The following is a 12,658-nucleotide window of genomic DNA, read 5'->3' on the forward strand; positions in this document are numbered from 1 at the left end:
TCCTGATGGTAAGTGATGAAGAAGAGCAACTCCACCATTTTCTGGCATGTGACCTTGGCCCAATCAGTTCCTTCTTCTTAAAAACAAGTTTAATTAATACTTGCCCTGCCCACCAGCTCTATTTATCCTTCATAAATTTAGCCAAGAGCTCAAATTTTAGAAGCATACTTTTCTTAACTGAAACCTCTGTTGTATTATTTCCTACATCATTGTCTGATTAACAGTTTCCTCAGCTGTTAATAAAATAAAACTTTCTTCAATGGTTTGTTATGACAACTAAAATAGGAGCTAATGGATGTGAAATGTCTGGCTCAAAATGGGCAAGAAATAAAAAGAAGTACCCTTCCAATATTCTCTTTTCCTAGTAGTGATAATCTTTTCTGTGTCTCTATTTGAGGTCCCCCATGGTATTGTGAATGTTGTTGTTCAGCTGCAGGAGTCGTGTGTGACTCCTTGTGACACCACGGACTGAAGCACGTCAGACTCCCTTGTCTTTCATTATCTCCTAGAGTTTGCCCATCTCATCTTCTGCTGCCCCCTTCTTCTTTGCCTTCAGTCTTTCCCAGCATCCGGATCTTTTCCAATGAGTCAGGTCTTCATATCAGGTGGCCAAAGTATTAGAGTTTCAGCTTCAGCCCTTCCAATGAATATTCAGGGTTGAAAAGAGACACAGATGAATAGAACAGTCTTTTGGACTCTGTGGGAGAGGGAGAGGGTGGGATGATTTGGGAGAATGGCATTGAAACATGTATAATATTATATAAGAAACTAATCGCTAGTCCAGGTCTGATGCAGGATACAGGATGCTTGGGGCTGGTGCACTGGGATGACCCAGAGGGATGGTACAGGGAGGGAGGTGGGAGGGGGATTCAGGATGGGGAACATGTGTACACCCGTGGCAGATTCATGCTGATGTATGGCAAAACCAATACAATATTGTTAAGTAATTAGCCTCCAATTAAATAAATTTAAATTAAAAAAGAAATAATAAAAATATGGAAATATTGGGAAAAAAAAAGATTGATTGGTTTTATCTCTTTGCAGCCAAAGGGACTCTCAAGAGTCTTCTCTTGCACCACAATTCAAAAGCATCAATTCTTTGGCTCTCAGCCTTCTTTATGGTCCAACTCTCACATCTGTACATGACTACTGGAAAAATCATAGCTTTGACTAAACAACTTTGTTGGCAAAGTGATATCTCTGCTTTTAATACACTGTCTAGGTTTGTCATAGCTTTCCTTCCAAGGAACATCATCTTTTAATTTCATGGCTTCAGTCACCATCTGCAGTGATTCTGGAGCCCAAGGAAATAGTCTGTCACACTGCTTCTACCTTTTTTCCCTTCTGCTTGCCATGAAGTGATGGGACCAGATGCCATGATCTTTGTTTTTTGAATGTTGCGTTGTAAGCCAGCTTCTTCACTCTCCTCTTTCACCTTCATCAAGAGGCTCTTTAGTTCCCTCTTCACTTCCTGCCATTAGAGTGGCATGATCTACATATCTTAGGTTGTTGATATTTCTCCCAGCAATCTTGATTCCAGTTTGTGATTCATCTAGACTGGCATTTTGAATGATGTACTCTGGATATAAGTTAAATAAGCATGATGACTATATACAGCCTTGTCATATTCTTTTTCCAATTTTGAACCAGTCTGTAGTTCCATGTCTAGTTCTAACTGTTGCTTCTTGACTTGCATATAGGTGTCTCAGGAGATAGGTAAGATAGTCTGGTATTCCCATTTCTTTAAGAATTGTATGTAGTTTGTTGTGATCCACATAGTCAAAGGCTTTAGCATAGTCAGTGAAGCAGTAGTAGATGTTTTTCTAGTATTACCTTGCTTTCTCTATGATCACTGAATGTTTGCAATTTGATTTCTGGTTTCTCACCATAGAGAATCCCTTTGGTCCAGGAATGAATTGACCTTTCCTTTCCTCCAGCCCTCTAACCCAGAAGAACCTTAAAATAAAATCTACAGGCCAGTGGTTCCTCCCATTACAGCAATGCCATATGGGGGAAAATAAGTGTCCCCAGCTGCCCTCTTCCAACTCAGCCAGCCCTGGTAGTCAGAAGCTAAGAATAACCAATGAGCTTTTGGCACAACCTGCTTTATGGTTTCCAGATATCCAAAGAGGTACCTATGATGCCATCTTCTGGGTCAGGCCTTAAAAAGCCCTCTTCCTGTTCTCCTTTTCCTGTGCTTCAGTGATTAAACCAACTACTGGGCACCTACCCCATCCAGAGCCCAAAGACCTTTGAACCTTTGTAAGGTGATAATTGGCTATTTTCTAAATCTTCATTTCTTCTTCCACCTCTGTATATATATGTGGCACCCTACCTCAGCTTTCTAGTCCACTTCCATGCACCTCATCAAAAGGTACTATAGGATTCCACACTAGGTCTGGGTCCTCCATGAAGGCCCAAGGCTCCTGAAATATCAGGTCCCCTTCCTCTTATAGAAACTGACTATGTTAGAGTTGTTAAAACCCCTAGAATCATCTAAACCATTGCTTCTCAATGGGGATTGACTTTTCCTGAGAAATTGTTTTTCATTGTGTAGTACATTTTTGCATGTTGGAATATGTTTAACATCCCTGGTACCTGACTCAGTTCAGTTCAGTTCAGTTCAGTCACTCAGTCGTATATAACTCTTTGTGACCCCATGGACTGCAGTATGCCAGGCTTCCCTGTCCATCACCAACTCCTAGAGCTTACTCAGACTCATGTCCATTGAGTTGGTGATGCCATCTGACCATCTTTTCCTCTGTCATCCCCTTCTCCTCCTGCCTTCAATCATTCCCAGCATCAGGGTCTTCCAAATAAGATCCTAGTCACTGTGACAGCTCATACTGCCCGCACACACTAAGGTGGCAGTACCCCTCCAATTAAAAGCCATCTGTTACTGCTAAATTCCTCAAGGTACTAATGGGGAAACTGATACCCAAATAAAGAGACAGGGACTCTGGGCCAACTCATTTGCTGATCTCTCTGACACCAAACTTGTCATCAACCTCGCTTTCTTCTTTTCTCCTCTGCTCTTTGTAGAGAACATAGTTTGTGAGAGTAACGGGCCTGAACCCTAGCTGTGCAACCTTGGGTAAATCACTGAACTTCTCTGAACCTTATTCTCCTCATCTGTAGAACAGTGAATGGTATAACAATGGCACCTTCCAACGTATCATTTTTTGAGCAATTATTATGTGGCAGGCACTGTGCTCCATCATTTTTTCTAATATTCATCTACTCTCTTTTAATCTCTCCTACCTCTGCTCACCTCCTGGATTCCATCCCTGCACCTTGTTTTCTACCTTGCACTTTCTATCCCTTTCTTTCCATTAGCTGTCCCCCATTCTATTTGCCCTTTCTCCTCATGTCTTATTCCTTTCACCTTTGAATTCCTTCCCTTGTCTTTCTTCCCTCCTTTCCCTACTGTCTCTGTTCCTGGGGCCTTCAGCAGTGTTATAGCAATCCTTCATGTCAGGATCACAATTTCAGTGGTAAAAATACTGCAGTGTTATAATCAACAAAGGCTTGGAAGTGCAGTAGAGCCCAGAGCAAGGCCATACCCCCAAACTCAGCAGATCTTATTCAAAAATTCTCTAGGAAGAAAGAGCTTGGAGCAGCACTGTTCTGGGCAATGATTCGTGATACTACCCATGGTGGCTCACATGGTAAAGAATCTGCCTGCAGTGTAGGAGGCCTGGGTTCAATCTCTGGGTCAGGAAGATCTTCTGGAGAAGGAAATGGCTACCCACTCCAGTATTCTTGCCTGGAGAATCCCATGGACATGAGGAGCCTGATGTGCTACAGTCCATGGGGTTGCAAGAGTCAGACACCACTGACCAACTAACACTTTCATTGTCTAAACACTTCCTTTTTCTAGTTGGGCTCCAGCCTGCATTAAATGCTTCTACACTATCTGCTCCTTCTTTTCCCTCTTTCTCTAGGCCAGCCAAGATCTCTCTGAGATAGGATTCTGAGCTTCCACCCAGACAGTATCAGGCCTGCTCAGCCTGTCAATGAAGCTAGTGGTTTGAGGACCAAAATGTCAAACCATAAGCTTCAAGCCCAATCTCAGTGGTCTTTTCCCTCACTACTTAAGTGAGTGTCAAATTCCCTTTCCTTTCTCTATAAGATATAAAATCAAATTCTCTCTCTCCTCCTCCCTGCCTCTCTCTCTCTCTGTCTCTCACACACACATACACTCATACACACACACACACACAAATTCTGATGTGTTGAAGACTAGGAAGTTCTACTAGCAGAAGAATGGTGTATCTGTGTATCTTCTCTTACAGGCTTGTCACAGTCAGTCATGGAACAGAGATGTTGCTCTCCCCAAGAAGCTATCTAAGCCGTGGCTACATCTCTATATAATTTATGGGTGATAATGTGATGATCTGTTCACAAGTCACTATAATAAAGGCAGCTCATACGTTTTTATAACTCCCACACTGTGGTAAGGAACAGCTAGTATATGAAAGAGTAGGCTCCCCTTCAGCAGGGGATATTTAGATTGGATATTCAGAAATACTTTATGGCTGATTTGATAAGCATTGAAACTCATTTAAAGGGGCAATGGGGAATCTCCTTTTCTGGGAGTTTTTAAAGAAATAATGATATTTCTAGTATAGTATGTGTGGACACTTGGGAATCCTGGTATCCTTATGTCAGGAGTTGATTTCTAAGGCCTGTCTCTTAGAAATCCTTCAAGTTTGAATGTCTCGGAGGCAGGTTCTGTCTCTGGCTGTAGCTGCAATATTAGAACTGTAGTCAGGGAGACCATGTGCCATTGTATTCATTTGGTTAGGCTTTCCTTTCCCTGTCTCAGGAAACAGGAGGGGTATGGGGACTTGAAAACTCCATGTGCTAACCCATATCCTGGCCAGGGAAGATGAGTAGTTATCAAGATACCATGATTTGGGGGGAGGGGGTGGAGAACAACCTGTTCCTTGTCACTGAAGCACTAGCAAGAGAAACATCAAGCTCCTCTTGGAGAAACTGGAAAGGGGAGGGCACCCACAGACATTCTCTCTGGGTTTATTCTAAGCCTTCTCTTACCCCTCTTTTTTCTCTGTGTATTTCCTTCCTAGGTACCGCATGCACAAGTCCCGGATGTACAGCCAGTGTGTCCGAATGAGGCACCTCTCCCAAGAATTTGGATGGCTCCAAATCACACCCCAGGAATTCCTGTGCATGAAGGCACTGCTGCTCTTTAGCATTAGTAAGTGCCTGGAAGGGTAGAGAGTGCCCCTAGGGGGTATAGGGGATCAGAGGAGAGGTGCTTTTTCATTAAAGGATTATCAGGAAGAAGCCAGATCCTGAATATTTCCCTTCTTCTTTCACCCCCCCTCCTCCACTCTCCCTTAGCATCTTTTTCCCTAACAAGGATGAATTTCATGGCTAGAGACCAATTTCTTTGCTTTAATTCAAAACCTACCCCCAATCTTTCTCTGGGACAAGGCCTTTTTGGCTAGTTCTATCAGGTCTCTGAATTTTTCCATAGCTTCTACCATAGAAACAGGCAAAGACTACCTTATATTTCTTGTAGGGTAGAAAGAATTTCTTCTTCTGCCAAAAAAGACAAGGTCTATGTAAGAAACTCAGACAAGGCTTATTTGGCAGCCAAGGAATATTTCTTTAATATCTTTTCTAAGCAGAGTGCTGTCTTAGCCCCTATGGGGGAGAAAGGAGATAAAATTTGATATTCAAGGCTACATATTTTAATTGTCTAATTCAGAACTGGACTGTGGATAATGTAAAACCAAGAAATGTATAGATGTGAAGACCAGAGAAAGGAAAGGCTCAGTAAATTTTATTTACTGGATGCCCTACAGACTGGGTCCAGCTAGCCTTCTCCCTAAGACCTTCCTGGCAGACTTCCTCAAGGCCCCAGGCATATAGACCTCAAGTGACAGGAAGCCAAGTCGATGGCTCCCTCCTTGTGGGGGTGGGGGTCAAGTTTGTGGTCAGAAAACTTGGTGCTTTGTCTAATGCTCCTTCGTGGGCATGCTTCCCCTCCCCATTCTGTCTTCATCCCACATCAGTTCCAGTGGATGGGCTGAAAAATCAAAAATTCTTTGATGAACTTCGAATGAACTACATCAAGGAACTTGATCGTATCATTGCATGCAAGAGAAAAAATCCCACATCCTGCTCAAGGCGCTTCTACCAGCTCACCAAGCTCCTGGACTCTGTGCAGCCTGTAAGCAAACAATGGAGGGTGCTTTGTCAGGGAGAGTAGCCTGATAGAGCCAAGTGATAATATGCTCTTCTAGGGTCTGGCACCACCTGTTGGGAGGTGCTTCCATTCCCCTCTGGCTTTGAGTGTGGTCCAGGAAGAAAATCCAGTGAAGAAGAAAGGAACACAGGTCACAGTGTCCCAGCTGGATGTTGTGAAAGAGGTGGAGGAGTTGAGAACAGAGCAACTGGGACTCAGAGAAGGGGCTTAGAGTAGATAAGTTCTTTAGGCAGACAAAACAGACCTGGATGTTTCCCCCTCTTCCTTGAGTCATGTGCATGTACGTTTGTGTGTGTGTGTGTGTGAGAGAGAGAGAGAGAGAGTGTGTGTGTGCGTGTGTGTGTGTGTGTTTGTGTGTGTGTGTGTTTGTGTGCTGGGGAAAAGGAACACCCAGTCCTGAGTCAGAGAGCTTGCAGTGGTTTAAGAGATCTCTTGGGACCTCTCAGTGACTCCCTGGAGACAATTTAGTGCACATGTGTGTGTATGCACTCACACAAACACACACACACTCACAGAGCCCCGAGGACATAAAAGGAAGGAGGAGGAAATCAAAGCCTGTGGGGGGGACCCTGACAAGAAGCCAACTCCTTGTCAACCCTGTTTTCTCTCTCTCTTATTGTCTCCCTGCAGATTGCACGAGAGCTGCATCAGTTCACTTTTGACCTGCTAATCAAGTCTCACATGGTGAGCGTGGACTTTCCAGAAATGATGGCAGAGATCATCTCTGTGCAAGTGCCCAAGATCCTTTCCGGGAAAGTCAAGCCTATCTATTTTCACACTCAGTGAAGCTTTGGAAGCCCCCATTTTCTTACCCCACCTCACTCCCTTTTTCAGATATCTTCTGCCTGTTTTAACTCTGCACTACTTCTCTGCAGTGCCTTGGGGAATTTCCTCTATTTATGTACAGTCTGTCATGAAGATGTTCTTGAATTCTATTTGCTGGGCTTTTCTTTTTCTCTTTTCCTCCTTTCTTTTCTATATCTCCCTATCTGACTCTCCCATGGCACTTTTAGACTGTACTCCCTGCTGTGGCTCTTATCTGTGTTTTGAATGCTGTTGTATTTCTTTAAATCTGTGATGATCCTCATGTGGCACAGTGTCAAGTTGTGCTTGTTTATAGCACTGTGCTGTGTTCCAGCTACACAAACGTTTACTCACCTAATGCCACGTGAAGTTTAGAGAGCTAAGAGTATCTGGGAAAACAAAAGACAAACAAACAAAAACACACTAAGGTTTTTCCCTCTTAAAAAATATTAAAACAGAAATTACCAAAGAGGCCAACAGTAACTAGAATAAGGTGAAAATTCCAAGCCCATGGGGAGTCACTGCTTTTTTTCCCCAAACCCTCTCTCCCTGGGAGACTTTATTTTCTGCCAATGGCTATTGCCATTAGAGGGCAGGCTGACCCCAGAACTGAGGTGGATGGGGGGCAGATTTAAAATAGGACAGATGGATCACCAGTACCTGCCCACAGCCTTGGCCCCTGAGAGCTAGGCTGTTCAACTGCAGCACAATTCATGGTACTGAAAAATGTGCTTCATGTTTGAAAACCTGTCTGTTGGGAATGCCTCCCCACACCAGTCCCTTTTCTCTCGCATCCTCTGCCTCCACCCTCAAATTGACTTTCAATATCTTTTCTAAGAGCTTTGAACTGAATGTTCTCTTTAGCCAAAACTTGGCCACTTCCACTGAAGAATCAGACCAGCAAGAAGGAGAGGGAGATCTGACCTTTTGTAAGGCCCCATTCTGATCCAGGTCTGCTTTCCCATTTGTGGCCCAGGGAGGAGCCTGGGGCTAGAGTCAGAAGAAAAGGAAGTGGTGGCTTGACTGTTCTGCTTAGGACACTGAAGATTTGATCCTTCTTTGCCTCTACCTTTAAGAGACCTGAATGTTTTCTTCCTGACTCCATGCAGCTGCAAGCATCATCCATCCTCCCTTCTGTGTTTTCGGAGCCTGAGCTTCACCAGACTTCATTACAGCCACAATGGTGAAACTTGTCCACTCCTTGGGCATGTTTAGATTCTCTGCTAAGAACTCCCACCCTCAAGAAGGCTAGCAAGTCAGCAGTCTTGATGTCTATCTCTAGATGCCAGTAGGCTCAAAGACTTCTTACATTATGTCTCTCATCAACTGAACTCTCAGAACTCTGAAGACCTTAGACAAACTGGAAAGAAGCATCAACGGGATTGGACAAGCTGGGCGTCTTGCCCTTGTCCCCCAGAGATGACACCTTCCCACCAAGTGAAGAATGCCTACTTCCTCCTTCAGAGCAGCTAAAGGGGCTACCCAGATCTGTGTTGAAGAGAAAACTCTGTTACCAAGGTGAGAAAAAGGAAGGCACTAGAAACAGAAATCCTGTAAATGCTCTCCTTTCCATCCAACACATCCACCTGCAGAAGTCAGGGGAAGAAGAGAGAAGAAATCAAGAGAATACAAACTAATAAATTAAAAGTTTTCAGAAGCAAAATCTAAAGCCAGATGGGCACCATCTGGTGAGTTTATTCACCATCCTTCTCTGCTGCTGATTCTGGGCTCTAATGTTGGCCATACTCACTCAGCCACCGTTGTTGCTGCCTCTCGGCCAGAGGAAGCTGAAATATTGAAACTACCAAACCATGGCCTCCTTTGGAAAGGTCTGGTTGATGTGGCTCTGATGGGCTGCCACCTATGAACTTGGTGTGTTCCTGGGACACTGGTTTCATATAGTCCTTTGGCACTCCTTTGTCCTGTTGACTTTGTCCCCCAGTCACGAGTACTGGGGAATGCCTACCTACTTTCTTATCTTGGCCACTGCCTCTTCACATAGCTCTTAAATTCATCTGCTAAACAGCAAATTAGAGGCCAGTTACCAAGCTGCCCGTTTCAGCTAGTTCACTCTACTTGTTGAGAAGATAGTTTCTGAGTGACATGATATGATCTACATGGGTTTCCTCCCCTGATTTCTGCTGATATTAATAGCCAAATGAACCTGCAAAACAGCTTCTTTAAATAACAAGGGAGAGGAGAACTTAAGATGTGTGTTACACCAATCCAAGTCTGGTGGACAAAACTAAAGCTGACAGGTTCTCTTTATAGGGTAGGATAGAACAATTCTGCTTTTCTTTGTTATGACACCATTTGGTTTATATAGGCTTACAGGATCACTTTTAGCTGTTTTAAAGAGGAAAAAAAATCCACCACTCTATTCATTTAAACTAGGTTACTTTTTAATAGTTCCTTTACATCTGTTTTGAAATGATCCTCATCTTTTGTGGTACATGGATTTGAGTATATTATTCTAATACCTCTCCTTGTAAATACTAGATGCTCTCCTTTCCATTTCTCTGGCTATCAAAGTTTTCATCTTTATAGATTTCCCAATCGTGACTCTTGTCTTTATGAGTATATGTTTTTCACTTGTGAAAGCCAAAAATCAGTGAAATGGCAATGTAATTAAAAACAGAAACAACTAGATTACTCTGAACTCCCAAATGGCAAGACAAGGAGAAAATGGCCTAAACAATTATTTAGGTGTAGTGTTTTTGCACTGGGCTTCCCTGGTGGCTCAGATGGGAAAGAGTCTGCCTGCAATGCGGGAGACCCAGGTTTGATTCCTGGGTCGGGAAGGTACCCTGGAGAAGGAAATGACAATCCACTCCAGCACTCTTGCCTGGAAAATCTCATGGACGGAGGAGCCTGATAAGCTACAGTCCATGGGGTCGCAAAGAGTTGGACACGACTGAGCGACTTTACTTTCACTTTTGGCTTCACTTTCAGTGAGCAAAAGAGATTTTAGCTTAGCTTTGTCTCCCACAGATGAAAGGGGGATTTTTATTTTCTTTTGGCCATTGTTGTTCCAGCCAGCGTAATTGACAGAAGTCTCATTTTGCATGCACTCTGCTCTACAAACAGAGTTGATATGGTTGGTACATTGTGCTCACCTTTGAAGGATCGGCCATCCACACCCATTCACCTGTAAAGATGAGGATCACTCACCAGACAAGCCATGGAGACTATCCCCGAAAAGGTTTGTGGTGCTCAATGGGGATGGAGAGTGAGGAAGAGAAAAAGAAGGAGCACCAGGGAGAAAGTCCCATCTGTGCTGGGCAGCAGACAGCTGTCAGGTTCATAAATTCTGTGGTCAAGGAAGAGTCGTGTGGCAGTTTCAGCTCTTGCTCATTGGGCAGCTTGCCCAGCCAGGCCTGGCCTCTGAGTTGAAATGCGGGTTGGGTTCTTTGTTCCATAGCTTTTCTATGCCACAGACAGTATCTTTGTTCTTGGAGAGTTCATTATTTTTTTAACAAGAAAGAAGATTTTTGAAGGATTCTGTCATATATCTTTGAAAAAAAAGAATCAGTAATACATATATTTTTATATATGTTAACTGGCACTTAAAAAGGTGGGGGGGAAAGAGTTTCACTCTGTCCTTTGGGTAGTTGCTGAAGTGATTTTCCAGGTTGAGAAATAACACGCTGATGCTAGAATCCCTCTCTGTTCATACTCTACTTCTATATACATATATCCATATATAGCAAGAAATATTCTATTTGTACTTCAAGAGAAAATAGGTCCACCACCCACATGATATTGATACTACACAAATGATCTAATGTTAAGCATCAAGTAGCTTCTGAGTATTTGTTTCATTAGGCACAGCACAGACATGGCCTTGTCCTCTTTTCTTTCTTGATACTGGGCATGACTCAAAAGTATAAGCCACTCCCTCTACTCCCTCTCAGTCTTGTGCTAGGGTTGCACTTCATGAGAATCTCTTCAGACAGCTTAGTAACTATCCCTGCATGGTTCCTACATGGCCCTGGGAAGACAAGAGGTTGAATACTATTTTATGGCAGTTGCCAGGTGAGAGGACACTGGGCCCAAGGGAGGTGACATTCATGCTCAACTATATGTAGGGGGTCATGAGAATCAGGAATGCTAAAACACAAGATCCAGTCCCAAACTTAAAATAATCCATTTATCATGTGCACTATCTTATAAAAGGAAGTTTCTACCCTTGCTGCCTTTTATAGGCAGGTCTGTTCTCACCACTAATTTCTTTGAAAATCTGTGAAAGCAGTTTAAAAAAAAGATATAGAGACCAAAAAAAAAAAAATGACAGTGCATCACATTATGTAACCAAAGATTACACTGTATCTGCTAATTTACCAAAATTTTTAAGGGCAGGGAGGGAGCAAACATTAGTGCCTCTTTGGTAACCTATCCAGAAACAGACTAAAGGACTTTGCTGGTGACTGACTTCTAAGAGTTTTGTGGGGTTTTCCCCTCCACAATATACATATTTAGAACAGTGGAAGATAATTTTGAAAAATAATGGGATTATGGGTCCTTCAGTAAGTGATTTTTATAAACAGAACTAGCTTTCCTTTCATGTAGTAGTTGCTGAGCAAATTCTTAAAGCTCCATCATTGAATGGTTGGAAATGGAGCTGTCTTGGCCACTGTGTTTGCTAGTTCTGATGTTAGCTTATCTGAAGATGTGAAGCCCTTGCTGAGAAGGGAGCATTTAAAGGATTAGATTTTGCACTAGAGGGACAGCAGGCAGAAATTCTCATTTCTGCCCACTTTGAATGGCACAAAAAATTTCTCTGCAGTTTAAGGCAGAAGGTTGAAATATATTGTAAATGAGTATTTGTATCCATGTTTCAAAATTGAATTATATATATATAGATATTATGTGTTCTAATAGCTTTACCTCTCTCTGCACCTTTATATTTGGTTCCAGGTCATAGCTAATACCATGTACTTGTAAGAGAGACCGCAGCTACATTTTAGAAGCTCTCTCAGAATGGAAAAGACACCTGGGTTGATCAGATAACCAAGAGATCTCTGTTCCTATTGAGGCCTGACTCAGGCCTTGCAAAGGAACAAAGAAGGGAAAAGGGTAGGGTACATTATGTGTTGCACTTTACTAGCCCAAGACAGATGAATGTGTAAAGGGTGGTGAAGTCCCATTGAAACGGACTGGGATTTACCATAGGGAAGGCCCATACTTGGGGGCAAAGACCCACCGAAATGATTAGCCAGTGGCCCCCTAATGGGACCTGTGCAGCTGGAAGAAGAAAGGGTATTCTTTGTTCTTCATCACCCCAGTGAGAAAAGGGCAGTTTCCTGCACTTGGGAACCTGGAGCAAGTGCTCCATTTCAAACAATTCACTCACCTGCGATTGAGGTGCTCTTGCTACTGGGTGTCTATGTGCTCTAATTCTGATTTTGGATATGTTCTGTAAAGATTTTGACAATGAAAATGTGTTTCTATTTGTTAAAAAATTATCAGTGTACTAGAAGTAGTATATCTGTAGGTACAGGTCCATCTCTGCCCACAGGTAGGGATGTTTTTCTTCAGAGATTGACACTGGGGTCTGTTGCCCAGAGCCTCCCAATCCTTAACCTTTTCTAGGTGAAGGCAGGAAAATCCACAATT

General features: G+C 43.0%; 1 protein-coding gene across 1 annotated transcript in view; it reads left to right on the forward strand.

The window, feature by feature from the left end:
• AR (androgen receptor) overlaps positions 1-7,024 on the forward strand; it is a 195,713-nt gene extending 188,689 nt beyond the window's left edge. The window contains 3 exon segments of the mRNA NM_001308584.1: positions 5,091-5,221; positions 6,045-6,202; positions 6,869-7,024. Of these exon segments, the coding sequence (NP_001295513.1) occupies positions 5,091-5,221; positions 6,045-6,202; positions 6,869-7,024 (445 nt within the window).
• Positions 7,025-12,658: the final 5,634 nt, after the last annotated feature.

The sequence above is a fragment of the Ovis aries genome, chromosome X (assembly GCF_016772045.2).
Source record: "Ovis aries strain OAR_USU_Benz2616 breed Rambouillet chromosome X, ARS-UI_Ramb_v3.0, whole genome shotgun sequence".
Taxonomy (NCBI): domain Eukaryota; kingdom Metazoa; phylum Chordata; class Mammalia; order Artiodactyla; family Bovidae; genus Ovis; species Ovis aries.